At 49.1% G+C, this 15,058-nt stretch overlaps 1 protein-coding gene across 7 annotated transcripts in view; it reads right to left on the reverse strand.

The window, feature by feature from the left end:
* Positions 1 to 15,058, reverse strand: part of STXBP5L (syntaxin binding protein 5 like) — a 413,558-nt gene that overhangs the window by 212,886 nt on the left and 185,614 nt on the right. For all 7 annotated transcript variants that reach the window (XM_040339197.1, XM_040339195.1, XM_040339193.1 and 4 more), the window contains exon 6: positions 1,644 to 1,707. In XM_040339197.1, coding sequence (XP_040195131.1) covers positions 1,644 to 1,707 — 64 coding nt within the window. The remainder of the gene's footprint in view (positions 1 to 1,643; positions 1,708 to 15,058) is intronic.

Here is a 15,058-nt window from a genome sequence, read left to right on the forward strand (position 1 = left end):
ACAAATACAATATTTTTTTGAAATAATACATGGTACATAAAGAACATTTAGAAGAATTTAAAAATCACAACAGCGTTTCGCTGTTTAGCTTCGTCAGGACACATTCAGGGATCGTTGGAGCTACTGGCTATCCCATTGGATATGATCCTTTGAAATACTATGGATAAGACTACCTTCTTCCCATAAGATAGTGAGACCCGTTTTTCCATTTCCAACCAGGGCCGCAATCAGGGGGATACAGGCAGTACCCCTGTAAGGGGCCCGGATGGCAACCCCCCCCTTTTTTTTATATATTTTTTTATAATTTGTTTTTTTGTAAGGGGCCCGTAGGTCTCCAGGGCCCCGGATGGCAACCCCCATTTTTTTTTAATAACATTTTTTTTTACATTTTTTTTTATTAAAGGGCCTAGAGGTCTCCAGGGCCCCGGATGGCAACCCCCCTTTTTTTAATTAAAAAAAAATTAATATTTTTATATTTTTTATATTTTTTTTGTCTTTATTAACAGACCCAGAGGTCCCCAGGGCCCCAGATAGCAACCCCCTTTTTTTTTAATAACATTTTTTTTTACATTTTTTTTATTAAAGGGCCTAGAGGTCTCCAGGGCCCCGGTCGGCAACCCCCCTTTTTTTTAATAAAAAAATAATTAATATATTTTTTATATATATAATTTTTTTGTTTTGTTTTTAATAACGGGCCCAGTGGTCCCCAAGGGCCCGGAGGTCCCCAGGGCCCTGGATAGCAACCCCCTTTTTTTAATAAATATTTTTTTTTTCATTTTTTTTTTTTATAAGCTTTTTTTTTATTAAAGTGCCCAGAGGTCCCCAGGGGCCCGGAGGTCTCCAGGGCCCCAGATGGCAACCCCCCCCATTTGTTTTATATATAAAAAAAAGTTTTTTTATATTTTTTTTTATTAAAGGGCCCAGGATGGCTACCCCCCCCCTTTGTTTAAAATATATATATATATATATATATATATATATATATATATATATATATATATAGGGCAACCCCCCTTTTTTTTTAATAATACAAAAAAACTTTTTTTAATATTTTTTTTATTCTTTTTTTTATTAAAGGGCCCTGGATGGCTACCCCCCCCCCCCCTTTTTTTATATATAAATAAAATCTTTTTTTTGTAAGGGGCCCATAGGTCCCCAGGGAAACCCCTCCTTTTTTTTTTTTTTTTGGTCGTCAGCACCCAAAGCCCCCACATTTAGCGGCGGCACCCCCCGCTTCTCAATTTGAGGCGGCTGCACCCTCCCCCCCCCCCCGGTTCTCTGCTACACTGAAGCGGTGTAAGGGGCCCCATAATTCCTGATTCCAATGATCTCTGAATGTGTCCTGACGAAGCTAAACAGCAAAACGCGTTGACGCACAGGGGCTCACTCTTTATGTATTTTTTTTAAATTCTTCTAAATGTTCTTTATGTACCATGTATTGTATTTTTGTATACTTTTCATTGTTCATTGTGCCTTTAAAGTCTGACCTGTGGGTCACCATATGGTGCCCCCCCCCCCCCCCCCTACACACATGCCTCCTTTTATCCGGACAATGTTGGCTGATCCTGGATTTGTAGATGAGGGTGTCAGAGGGATCAGGGATGCTTTCCTATGATCGGAGTATAATACGGAGATTCTCTCACCTTTCCTTCATCTCTTGGCGTGTCACTTAAATGTACAACCGGCCCCGGGTGAGTCTTGGTAGATCTACAAGAAGGAAAGAAAGATTTCAGAATTCTTCATGGAATGTCACGCCAAGGCGGCGAGGAGGAGGAGGAGACTTTTATAGATCCACAACTTCACACCCCGGAGAGACTCCGAGCCGCTGTAACAATGTTTTATTTATTATATGCCGGATTTTATCAGATCTTATCATCGATACATCAGTCCCTGCAAAACGCACAACTCCTTGGTCATGTGCCTGTATGGCGCCAAGCTACGGACGCCCCAATGTTTACATCTTCTTTTTTGTTTTTTTCTTTATTAGGAGAGTTCTTTGGATTTTCTGAATTTCATACAGTAATCAAATGTAAGGGCCATAGGGGTGCGCATGGGGTGTGCCGGGGGGTGCCCAGGCACACCCTAATCACCCTGTGGCTGATCAGCCACATCAGTGTTGCCTATAAGTGCCACCTATCAGTACCCATGAGTGCCTATCAGCGCTCATCAGTGCTGCCAATCAGTGCCCATCAGTGCCTCCTCATCAGTGCCACCTATCAATGCCCATCATTGCTGCCTATAAGTCTCACCTATCAGTACCCATGAGTGCCTATCAGCGCTCATCAGTGCTGCCAATCAGTGCCTCCTCATCAGTGCCACCTATCAATGCCCATCATTGCTGCCTATAAGTGTCACCTGTCTATCAGTGCCCATCAGTGTTGCCAATCAGTGCTGCCACTTATCAGTGCCACCTGTCAATGCCCATCAGTGCTGCCTATTAATATGGCCTATCAGTGTTGCCAATCAGTGCTGCCAATCAGTGCCACCTATCAATGCCCATCATTGCTGGCTATAAGTGTCACCTATCAGAACCCATGAGTGCTGCATATCAGTGCCCATTAGTGTTGCCAATCAGTGCTGCCACTTAGTGCCCATCAGTGCCATCTGTCAATGCCCATCAGTGCTGCCAATCAGTGCCCATCAGTGCTGCCAATCAGTACCTCCTCATCAGTGCCACCTATCAGTGCTGCCTTTAAGTGCCAACCTATCAGTACCCATGAGTGCCACCTATCAGTGTCCAGTGATGCCAATCAGTGCTGCCACTCAGTGCCCATCAGTGCCACCTATCAATGCCCATCATTGCTGGCTATAAGTGTCACCTATCAGAACCCATGAGTGCTGCATATCAGTGCCCATTAGTGTTGCCAATCAGTGCTGCCACTTAGTGCCCATCAGTGCCATCTGTCAATGCCCATCAGTGCTGCCAATCAGTGCCCATCAGTGCTGCCAATCAGTACCTCCTCATCAGTGCCACCTATCAGTGCTGCCTTTAAGTGCCAACCTATCAGTACCCATGAGTGCCACCTATCAGTGTCCAGTGATGCCAATCAGTGCTGCCACTCAGTGCCCATCAGTGCCACCTATCAATGCCCAACATTGCTGCCTATCAGTGCCACCTATCGGTACGCATGAGTGTCGCCTATCAGTGCCCATCAGTGCTGCCAATCAGTGCCTCCTCATCAGGAACACCTATCAATGCCCATCAGCGCTGCCTATCAGTGCCACTTATCGGTACCCATGAGTGCTGCCAATCAGTGCCCATCAGTGCCGCTTATTAGTGCTGCCAATCATTGCCGCCAAACAGTACCTCCTATCAGTGCCACCCATCAATGCATATCAGTGCTGCCTATCAGTGCTGCCAATCAGTGCTGCCAATCAGTGCCCCCTCATCTGTGCCACCTATCAATGCCCATCAGTGTTGCCCACCAGTGCCCATTAGTGCTACCTCATCCTCTGCCCTGCTGACCCCTTCCCATGTCCTGCTGCCCCCACCCTCTGCCCCACTGACCACATATGTGGCACCAGGACCAATCATATCTCAGGGTCTGATGAGAAAGCCCGCAGCTGCTCATTGTGACCCGCTGCAGCTTCCTCATCAGACCCGGAGACAAGAAAGGTATATCACAGCTGGGGGTGGGACAAATTTAGAAAAGGGGAGGGGGGGGGGGCACCCGATTTAAGTCTTGCCTAGGGGAGAACAAAACCAAAATACACCACTTCCGCCAACGATGGAGGACATCATAAGGTGCCAGCACTAACCGCGACCTCATCAAGATCACTCAATGGGTGTTCCGGGCACCAAAACCCCAGGGAAGCGTTATCTGTATGATAATAAAAGAGAAAATGTGCGCGGTGCATTATGTTCTGAGTCACCCAAACTCACAATGTGTCATCTACCCGAGAAAATAAACAAATCCAGAACACCATGTTCCATTCTAGCAGCAAAAATCAATTAACTGCGGCTCATTTTATGGCTGGAATCCACTTAGAAAAGAAAACAATTGCATTTACTGTTTCATTAGTGAAGTGAAGCAGCGTCTTTGTGTGCGGGGCGATAAAACACGCAGGGATCGGGGGCGATATAACACGCAGGGATCGGGGGGTGATAAAACACGCAGGGATCGGGGGTGATAAAACACGCAGGGATCGGAGGTGATAAAACACGCAGGGATCGGGGGTGATAGAACACGCAGGGATCGGGGGGGATAAAACACGCAGGGATCGGGGGTGATAAAACACGCAGGGATCGGGGGTGATAAAACACGCAGGGATCGGGGGTGATAAAACACGCAGGGATCGGGGTGATAAAACACGCAGGGATCGGGGGTGATAAAACATGCAGGGATCGGGGGTGATAAAACACGCAGGGATCGGGGGTGATAAAACACGCAGGGATCGGGGGTGATAAAACACGCAGGGATCGGGGGCGATATAACACGCAGGGATCGGAGGTGATAAAACACGCAGGGATCGGGGGTGATAAAACACGCAGGGATCGGGGGTGATAAAACACGCAGGGATCGGGGGCGATATAACACGCAGGGATCGGGGGTGATGAAACACGCAGGGATCGGGGATAATAAAACACGCAGAGATCGGGGGATAATAAAACACGCAGGGATCGGGGGTGATAAAACACGCAGGGATCGGGGGTGATGAAACACGCAGGGATCGGGGGTGATGAAACACGCAGGGATCGGGGGCGATAAAACACGCAGGGATCGGGGGCGATAAAACACGCAGGGATCGGGGGTGATATAACACGCAGGGATCGGGAGGGATAAAACACGCAGGGATCGGGGGTGATAAAACACGCAGGGATCGGGGGTGATAAAACACGCAGGGATCGGGGGTGATAAAACACGCAGGGATCGGGGGTGATATAAAACGCAGGGATCGGGGGCGATATAACACGCAGGGATCGGGGGGGGATAAAACACGCAGGGATCGGGGGTGATAAAACACGCAGGGATCGGAGGTGATAAAACACGCAGGGATCGGGGGTGATAGAACACGCAGGGATCGGGGGGGATAAAACACGCAGGGATCGGGGGTGATAAAACACGCAGGGATCGGGGGTGATAAAACACGCAGGGATCGGGGGTGATAAAACACGCAGGGATCGGGGTGATAAAACACGCAGGGATCGGGGGTGATAAAACATGCAGGGATCGGGGGTGATAAAACACGCAGGGATCGGGGGTGATAAAACACGCAGGGATCGGGGGTGATAAAACACGCAGGGATCGGGGGCGATATAACACGCAGGGATCGGAGGTGATAAAACACGCAGGGATCGGGGGTGATAAAACACGCAGGGATCGGGGGTGATAAAACACGCAGGGATCGGGGGCGATATAACACGCAGGGATCGGGGGTGATGAAACACGCAGGGATCGGGGATAATAAAACACGCAGGGATCGGGGGATAATAAAACACGCAGGGATCGGGGGTGATAAAACACGCAGGGATCGGGGGTGATGAAACACGCAGGGATCGGGGGTGATTAAACACGCAGGGATCGGGGGCGATAAAACACGCAGGGATCGGGGGCGATAAAACACGCAGGGATCGGGGGTGATATAACACGCAGGGATCGGGAGGGATAAAACACGCAGGGATCGGGGGTGATAAAACACGCAGGGATCGGGGGTGATAAAACACGCAGGGATCGGGAGTGATAAAACACGCTGGGATCGGGGGTGATAAAACACGCAGGGATCGGGGGCGATATAACACAAAGGGATCGGGGGTAATAAAACACGCAGGGATCGGGGGTGATATAACACGCAGGGATCGGGGGTGATATAACACGCAGGGATCGGGAGGGATAAAACACGCAGGGATTGGGGGTGATAAAACACGCAGGGATCGGGGGTGATATAACACGCAGGGATCGGAGGTGATAAAACACGCAGGGATCAGGGGTGATAAAACACGCATGGATCGGGGGTGATAAAACACGCATGGATCGGGGGTAATAAAACACGCAGGAATCGGGGGCGATAAAACACGCAGGGATCGGGGGTGATAAAACACGCAGGGATCGGGGGTGATATAACACGCAGGGATCCGGGGTGATAAAACACGCAGGGATCGGGGGTGATAAAACACGCAGGGATCGGGGGTGATAAAACACGCAGGGATCGGGGGTGATAAAACACGCAGGGATCGGGGGTGATAAAACACGCAGGGATCAGGGGTGATAAAACACGCAGGGATCGGGGGCGATAAAACACGTAGGGATCGGGAGTGATAAAACACGTAGGGATCGGGGGTGATATAACACGCAGGGATCGGGGGTGATAAAACACGCAGGGATCGGGGGTGATAAAACACGTAGGGATCGGGGGTGATAAAACACGTAGGGATCGGGGGTGATAAAACACGTAGGGATCGGGGGTGATAAAACACGTAGGGATCGGGGGTGATAAAACACGTAGGGATCGGGGGTGATAAAACACGTAGGGATCGGGGGTGATAAAACACGCAGGGATCGCGGGGGGGGCTCTATAGTGCACAGACCCAACTGATAGCAGCAGCGGGTAAATCCATGCCGAACCAGACCTAAGACACGATCGTTACGCTGTTTGGACAGCCGTGACTGGATTCTATAGAGGTGCATCTCTGTCTGTTTCCTGTGATTGGCAGAGCTGTCAATCCAGCCCGCTCAATATGGCCGCAGTAATGTGGCTGGTGGAGGGGAGGCGGGCCGAGGTCTCTGTGGTCATTATCTTCCCATTTCTATCAATCGGCTGGATACTGCGAGCTCTTCACTGCCTTTATAGTGCGGGACCTGCATGCGTCTTCGCTTCTGCGCGCAAGATAACGGGGACAGGGGCGTTTTTAAAAAAAAAAAATCAAAATTATTTTATTTTACTTCATTTTTTTTATTTTTACACTTTTTTTTTTTACATTTTTTTTTTATCACTTTTATTCCTATTACAAGGAATGTAAGCATCCCTTGTAATAGGAATCACTGTGACAGGTCCTCTTTATGGAGAGAGGTGGGGTCAATAAGACCCCGCATCTCTCCTCCAGGCTTACAAGCATGAAATCTGTGAAAAAAAAATCACCGATCACATGCCGACAGCCGCGATTGCGGCTTTGTTTACTTCCGGGTACCGGGGCGTGACATCATAATGTCGCGCCCGGGTCTCCGACGGTCATAGAGATGACTGGTGACCATCAGATGGTCACCAGTCACCTCTATGCTTTCCAGGCAGCGCCGACCGATTCGCTCTCCGGGCCCCCCGATGGCACGGGAGAGCCGGGAGAAGCACCGGATGGCGGCGGGAGGGGGGGGGGGGTCGTCCCCTCCCTATAAGAACGTTCAAGCGGCGGTTCGATCGTTCTTACCGTGCACAGAATCGGCGGCTGAAGACGGCGATATCTAAATGATGCCTGTAGCTGCCCCATCATTCAGATATCACCGCACAAAGCCGAGGACGTTCCAGGGACGTCCTCGGTCGTCAAGAGGTTAAGGATAAAGATGGTTAGTTTGACAGGAAGGAACGTTCGTTCCTCAAAATGTATGAGGATTATATGATGGCGGAGATGTAGCGGGGACTTCGAGAAGTGGAAGAGTTCAGGAAGGAACGTTCCTCAGAATGTATGAGGATTATATGATGGTGGAGATGTAGAGGGGACTTGGAGAAGCGGAAGAGATCAGGAAGGAACGTTCCTTTAGAATGTATGAGGAATGGCGAAGATGTAGAGGGGACTTCGAGAAGCGGAAGAGATCGGGAAGGAACGTTCCTCAGAATGTATGAGGATTATATGATGGCGGAGATGTAGAGGGGACTTGGAGAAGTGGAAGAGATCGGGAAGGAACGTTCCTCAGAATGTATGAGGAATATATGATGGCGGAGATGTAGAGGGGACTTCGAGAAGCGGAAGAGATCAGGAAGGAACGTTCCTCAGAATCTATGAGGAATATATGATGGCGGAGATGTAGAGGGGACTTAGAGAAGTGGAAGAGATCGGGAAGGAACGTTCCTCAGAATATATGAGGAATATATGATGGCGGAGATGTAGAGGGGACTTGGAGAAGCGGAAGAGATCAGGAAGGAACGTTCCTCAGAATGTATGAGGAATATATGATGGCGGAGATGTAGAGGGGACTTCGAGAAGCGGAAGAGATCAGGAAGGAACTTCGTTCCTCAGAATGTATGAGGAATATATGATGGCGGAGATGTGGAGGGGACTTCGATAGGTGGAAGAGATCAGGAAGGAACATTCCTCAGAATGTATGAGGAATATATGATGGTGGAGATGTAGAGGGGACTTGGAGAAGCGGAAGAGATCGGGAAGGAACGTTCCTCAGAATGTATGAGGAATATATGATGGCGGAGATGTAGAGGGGACTTCGAGAAGCGGAAGAGATCGGGAAGGAACTTCGTTCCTCAGAATGTATGAGGAATATATGATGGCGGAGATGTAGAGGGGACTTGGAGAAGCGGAAGAGATCGGGAAGGAACGTTCCTCAGAATGTATGAGGAATATATGATGGCGGAGATGTAGAGGGGACTTGGAGAAGCGGAAGAGATCGGGAAGGAACGTTCCTCAGAATGTATGAGGATTATATGATGGCGGAGATGTAGAGGGGACTTGGAGAAGCGGAAGAGATTGGGAAGGAACGTTCCTCAAAATGTATGAGGATTATATGATGGCGGAGATGTAGAGGGGACTTGGAGAAGCAGGAGAGATCGGGAAGGAACGTTCCTCAGAATGTATGAGGAATATATGATGGCGGAGATGTAGAGGGGACTTGGAGAAGCGGAAGAGATCAGGAAGGAACGTTCCTTAGAATGTATGAGGAATATATGATGGCGGAGATGTAGAGGGGACTTCGAGAAGCGGAAGAGATCGGGAAGGAACTTCGTTCCTCAGAATGTATGAGGAATATATGATGGCGGAGATGTAGAGGGGACTTGGAGAAGCGGAAGAGATCGGGAAGGAACGTTCCTCAGAATGTATGAGGAATATATGATGGCGGAGATGTAGAGGGGACTTGGAGAAGCGGAAGAGATCGGGAAGGAACGTTCCTCAGAATGTATGAGGATTATATGATGGCGGAGATGTAGAGGGGACTTGGAGAAGCGGAAGAGATTGGGAAGGAACGTTCCTCAAAATGTATGAGGATTATATGATGGCGGAGATGTAGAGGGGACTTGGAGAAGCAGGAGAGATCGGGAAGGAACGTTCCTCAGAATGTATGAGGAATATATGATGGCGGAGATGTAGAGGGGACTTGGAGAAGCAGAAGAGATCGGGAAGGAACGTTCCTCAGAATGTATGAGGAATATATGATGGCGGAGATGTAGAGGGGACTTGGAGAAGCGGAAGAGATCAGGAAGGAACGTTCCTCAGAATGTATGAGGAATATATGATGGCGGAGATGTAGAGGGGACTTGGAGAAGCAGGAGAGATCGGGAAGGAACGTTCCTCAGAATGTATGAGGAATATATGATGGCGGAGATGTAGAGGGGACTTAGAGAAGCGGAAGAGATCGGGAAGGAACGTTCCTCAGAATGTATGAGGAATATATGATAGCGGAGATGTAGAGGGGACTTGGAGAAGCGGAAGAGATCGGGAAGGAACGTTCCTCAGAATGTATGAGGAATATATGATGGCGGAGATGTAGAGGGGACTTGGAGAAGCAGAAGAGATCGGGAAGGAACGTTCCTCAGAATGTATGAGGAATATATGATGGCGGAGATGTAGAGGAGACTTGGAGAAGCGGAAGAGATCGGGAAGGAACGTTCCTCAGAATGTATGAGGAATATATGATGGCGGAGATGTAGAGGGGACTTGGAGAAGCAGAAGAGATCGGGAAGGAACGTTCCTCAGAATGTATGAGGAATATATGATGGCCGAGATGCAGAGGAGACTTGGAGAAGCGGAAGAGATCAGGAAGGAACGTTCCTCAGAATGTATGAGGAATATATGATGGCCGAGATGTAGAGGAGACTTGGAGAAGCGGAAGAGATCAGGAAGGAACGTTCCTCAGAATGTATGAGGATTATATGATGGTGGAGATGTAGAGGGGACTTGGAGAAGCGGAAGAGATCAGGAAGGAACGTTCCTCAGAATGTATGAGGATTATATGATGGCGGAGATGTAGAGGGGACTTGGAGAAGCAGAAGAGATCAGGAAGGAATGTTCCTCAGAATGTATGAGGAATAAATGATGGGGGAGATGTAGAGGGGACTTGGAGAAGGGGAAGAGATCAGGAAGGAACGTTCCTCAGAATGCATGAGGAATATATGATGGCGGAGATGTAGAGGGGACTTGGAGAAGCGGAAGAGATCGGGAAGGAACGTTCCTCAGAATGTATGAGGAATATATGATGGCCGAGATGCAGAGGAGACTTGGAGAAGCGGAAGAGATCAGGAAGGAACGTTCCTCAGAATGTATGAGGAATATATGATGGCCGAGATGTAGAGGAGACTTGGAGAAGCGGAAGAGATCAGGAAGGAACGTTCCTCAGAATGTATGAGGATTATATGATGGCGGAGATGTAGAGGGGACTTGGAGAAGCAGAAGAGATCAGGAAGGAATGTTCCTCAGAATGTATGAGGATTATATGATGGCGGAGATGTAGAGGGGACTTGGAGAAGCGGAAGAGATCAGGAAGGAATGTTCCTCAGAATGTATGAGGAATAAATGATGGGGGAGATGTAGAGGGGACTTGGAGAAGGGGAAGAGATCAGGAAGGAACGTTCCTCAGAATGCATGAGGAATATATGATGGGGGAGATGTAGAGGGGACTTAGAGAAGCGGAAGAGATTGGGAAGGAACGTTCCTCAGAATGTATGAGGATTATATGATGGCGGAGATGTAGAGGGGACTTGGAGAAGCGGAAGAGATCGGGAAAGCCGGCAATCCCTCGATCTGTGGAAAGGTCAGAGCTGAAGCCGGTGATTTATGTCTTCTCCGATTAGAGAGAAGAAAATGTATCACTTTAATAATTGCAAACCTGTTAGATTTGTATTCATTTCCTAAATGCCACAACATAAAACCGGCTCAGAAAAGGCTGCGGCATTTCATCTTCACGATTTATACCGCTGCTAATGGGGGGGGGATCGGATGAAAAGGGACAGTTCACAAATCACACTCTGCTTTATCTCAGTCATCACTAGACTTACACTCTATACCTTATAATACACACCAGAACATTACAGACCGAGACGAACCGCTTCCCTGTGCTGCCCCGTCCTGAATGCTGGACACACGTTCACTTCTCCCAACTACATGGACACCCGGCTGACAAATCACTGTAACTATGGTAAGGGTGACGGCATAGAAAACATTTACATTATCTCACAAAAGTAAGTACACCCCTCACATTTTTGTAAATATTTTATTCTAACTTTTCATGTGACAACAATGAAGAAATGACACAAGGGCCCAGATTCACAGAGAGCAAGGCGCACATTACGCCAATGCAGCGCAGAGAGGCAAGCATTGCATTCAGCAAGCCAGTGCTCCCAACGCTGCGCCAGCGTGGGTTTTCGAAGGCGTACGCCGGCGTAGGTGGAAGTGGGCGTGACCCAATGCAAATGAGGCGTAAACCCCATGCAAATGATGGCTCGAGCGCCAGACAGGTACGTATCATGAACTGTGCATGCGCCGTGATGTGGACGCATGCACCGCCCCCCCCCCCCCTGCGCACAACCACGCCGGCACTACTGCCTAAGCTACGCCGGATCACCGCGTACGCCGTGAACATAACGTACGCCCAGCCAGACACACGTACAACCTGAGCATGTCTGTTGCCGAGTTGGAACTTTCTTTATGGGGAATAACTTTACGTGCATCTCGCGTAGCATGCGCCGGGCACACGCACGTTCGTGAATCGCCGCATTTCCCTCCTTTGCATGTTTAAATGGATAATCAATGGGAGCGGCACCATGCGCCCAGCCTAAATGTGCGCCCACCCTACCCCGGCGTAAGCAAGCTACGTCGGCGGGGTGTAGCCTGTTTTTAGGCACAAGTCTGTTCGTGGGTCTGGCGCACAGATACGACGGCGCACATTTGCACTTACGTCGGCGTAACTTGTTATACGTCGATGTAAGTGCTTTGTGAATCTGGGCCTTTGTATCTACAATGTTGTGTAGTAAGTGTACAGCTTGTATAACGGTGTAAATTTGCTGTCCCCTCAAAATAACTCAACACACAGCCATTAATGTCTAAACCTTTTCCGGGGTAAAGTGCGGCATGGCATGTCCTCCAGCCCTTTGTGTCCACTCTGTGTCTGCCCCTGTTTCTGCCCCGCTGTAAGTGAGCGCCGAGCATTAACAGCTGACGATCAGCTGTTGAGTTTGGCTATTTTCGTGGGCTGTTACTGCGCATGCGTGGAGTCTGCGCAGTTGGTTCCGGAACCTATCCGATGGCGGAACCAGATCGATAAGACACCGGCAGCACTCATGTAGCCCCAGACCCTGACACTCCCACCACCATGCCTGACTGTAGACAAGACACACTTGTCTTTGTCCTCCTCATCTGGTTGCCGCCACACACGCTTGACACCATCTGATACCAAATACCTTTATCTTGGTCTCATCAGACCACAGGACATGGTTCCAGGAATCCATGTCCTTAGTCTGCTTGTCTTCAGCAAACTGTTTGCGGCTCTTTCTTGTGCATCATCTTTAGAAGAGGCTTCCTTCTGGGACAACAGCCATGCAGACCAATTTGATGCAGTGTGCGGCTTATGGTCTGAGCACTGACAGACTGACCCCTCCCCCTTCAACCTCTGCAGCAATGCTGGCAGCACTCATACGTCTATTTCCCAAAGACAACCTCTGGATATGACACTGAGCACAATGGTGGACAATGGCGAGGCCTGTTCTGAGGGGAACCCGTCCTGTTATACCGCTGTATGGTCTTGGCCACCAGCTCAGTTTCAGGGTCTTGGCAATCTTCTTATAGCCTCGGCCATCTTTATGTAGAGACGCAATTCTTTTTTTTCAGATCCTCAGAGAGTTCTTTGCCATGAGGTGCCATGTTGACCTTCCAGTGACCAGTATGAGAGAGTGAGAGCGATAACACCAAATTTAACACACCTGCTCCCCATTCACACCTGAGACCTTGTAACACGAACGAGTCACATGACACCGGTGGAGGGAAAATGGCTAATTGGGTCCAATTTGGACATTTTCACTTAGGGGTGTACTCACTTTTGTTGCCAGCGGTTTAGACATTAATGGCTGTGTTGAGTTATTTTGAGGGGACAGAAAATTTACACTGTAAGCTGTACACTCACTACACAACATTGTAGCAAAGTGTCATTTCTTCAGTGTTGTCACATTAAAAGATTTACACAAATGTGACTGAGGGGTGTACTCACTTTTGTGAGATACTGTATGTGAAGGGGTTGCAGCTCATTATTTCTACGATACACAAACGTGGCCCTCTCCACACTGACACTTTGGGGTCCCAGAACAATGACATCCTGACACAAACAATGACACACTGACACTTGGGGGTCACAGAACAATGACACCCTGACACTTGGGGGTCACAGAACAATGACACCCTGACACTTGGGGTCACAGAACAATGACACACTGACACTTGGGGGTCCCAGATCAATGGCACACTGTCACTTGGGGGTCACAGAACAATGACACACTGATACTTGGGGGTCCCAGATCAATGGCACACTGTCACTTGGGGGTCCCAGATCAATGACACACTGACACTTGGGGTCCCAGAACAATGACACACTGACACTTGGGGTCCCAGAACAATGACACCCTGACACTTGGGGGTCCCAGAACAATGACACACTGACACTTGGGGTCCCAGAACAATGACACACTGACACTTGGGGGTCCAGAACAATGACAGACTGTCACTTGGGGGTCACAGAACAATGACACCCTGACACTTGGGGTCCCAGAACAATGACACACTGACACTTGGGGTCCCAGAACAATGACACACTGACACTTGGGGGTCCAGAACAATGACAGACTGTCACTTGGGGGTCACAGAACAATGACACCCTGACACTTGGGGTCCCAGAACAATGACACACTGACACTTGGGGTCCCAGAACAATGACACACTGACACTTGGGGTCCCAGAACAATGACAGACTGTCACTTGGGGGTCACAGAACAATGACACACTGTCACTTGGGGGTCACAGAACAATGACACACTGTCACTTGGGGGTCACAGAACAATGACACCCTGACACTTGGGGGTCACAGAACAATGACACCCTGACACTTGGGGGTCACAGAACAATGACACCCTGACACTTGGGGGTCACAGAACAATGACACACTGTCACTTGGGGGTCCCAGATCAATGACACTGACACTTAGGGGTCACAGAACAATGACACTAACACTTGGGGGTCCCAGATCAATGACACACTGACACTTGGGGGGTCACAGAACAATGACACACTGACACTTGGGGGGTCCAGAACAATGACACACTGTCACTTGGGGAGTCACAGAACAATTACACACTGACACTTGGGGGTCACAGAACAATGACACACTGACACTTGGGGGTCCCAGAACAATGACACACTGTCACTTGGGGGTCACAGAACAATGACACACTGACACTTGGGGGTCACAGAACAATGACACACTGTCACTTGGGGGTCCCAGAACAATGACACACTGACACTTGGCGGTCCCAGAACAATGATACCCTGACATTTGGGGGTCCCAGAACAATGACACACTGACACTTGGGGGTCCCAGAACAATGACACCCTGACACTTGGGGGTCCAGAACAATGACACACTGTCACTTGGGGGTCCCAGAACAATGACACACTGACACTTGGGGGTCCCAGAACAATGACACACTGACACTTGGGGGTCACAGAACAATGACACACTGACACTTGGGGGTCCCAGATCAATGAAACCCTGACACTTGTGTAGTTATTTGCAAATAAAAGTCCCAGCATATGGGGGTACGGTGTCACACAATGATAAAAAAAATACAAATAATAGAGCCGGCAACTCCAAACATCCTTGTTGCTTCTTTATTTGTTGCATAAAAAAAGTGAGTAAAAACA

Source organism: Rana temporaria, chromosome 2, assembly GCF_905171775.1.
Source record: "Rana temporaria chromosome 2, aRanTem1.1, whole genome shotgun sequence".
Classification (NCBI taxonomy): domain Eukaryota; kingdom Metazoa; phylum Chordata; class Amphibia; order Anura; family Ranidae; genus Rana; species Rana temporaria.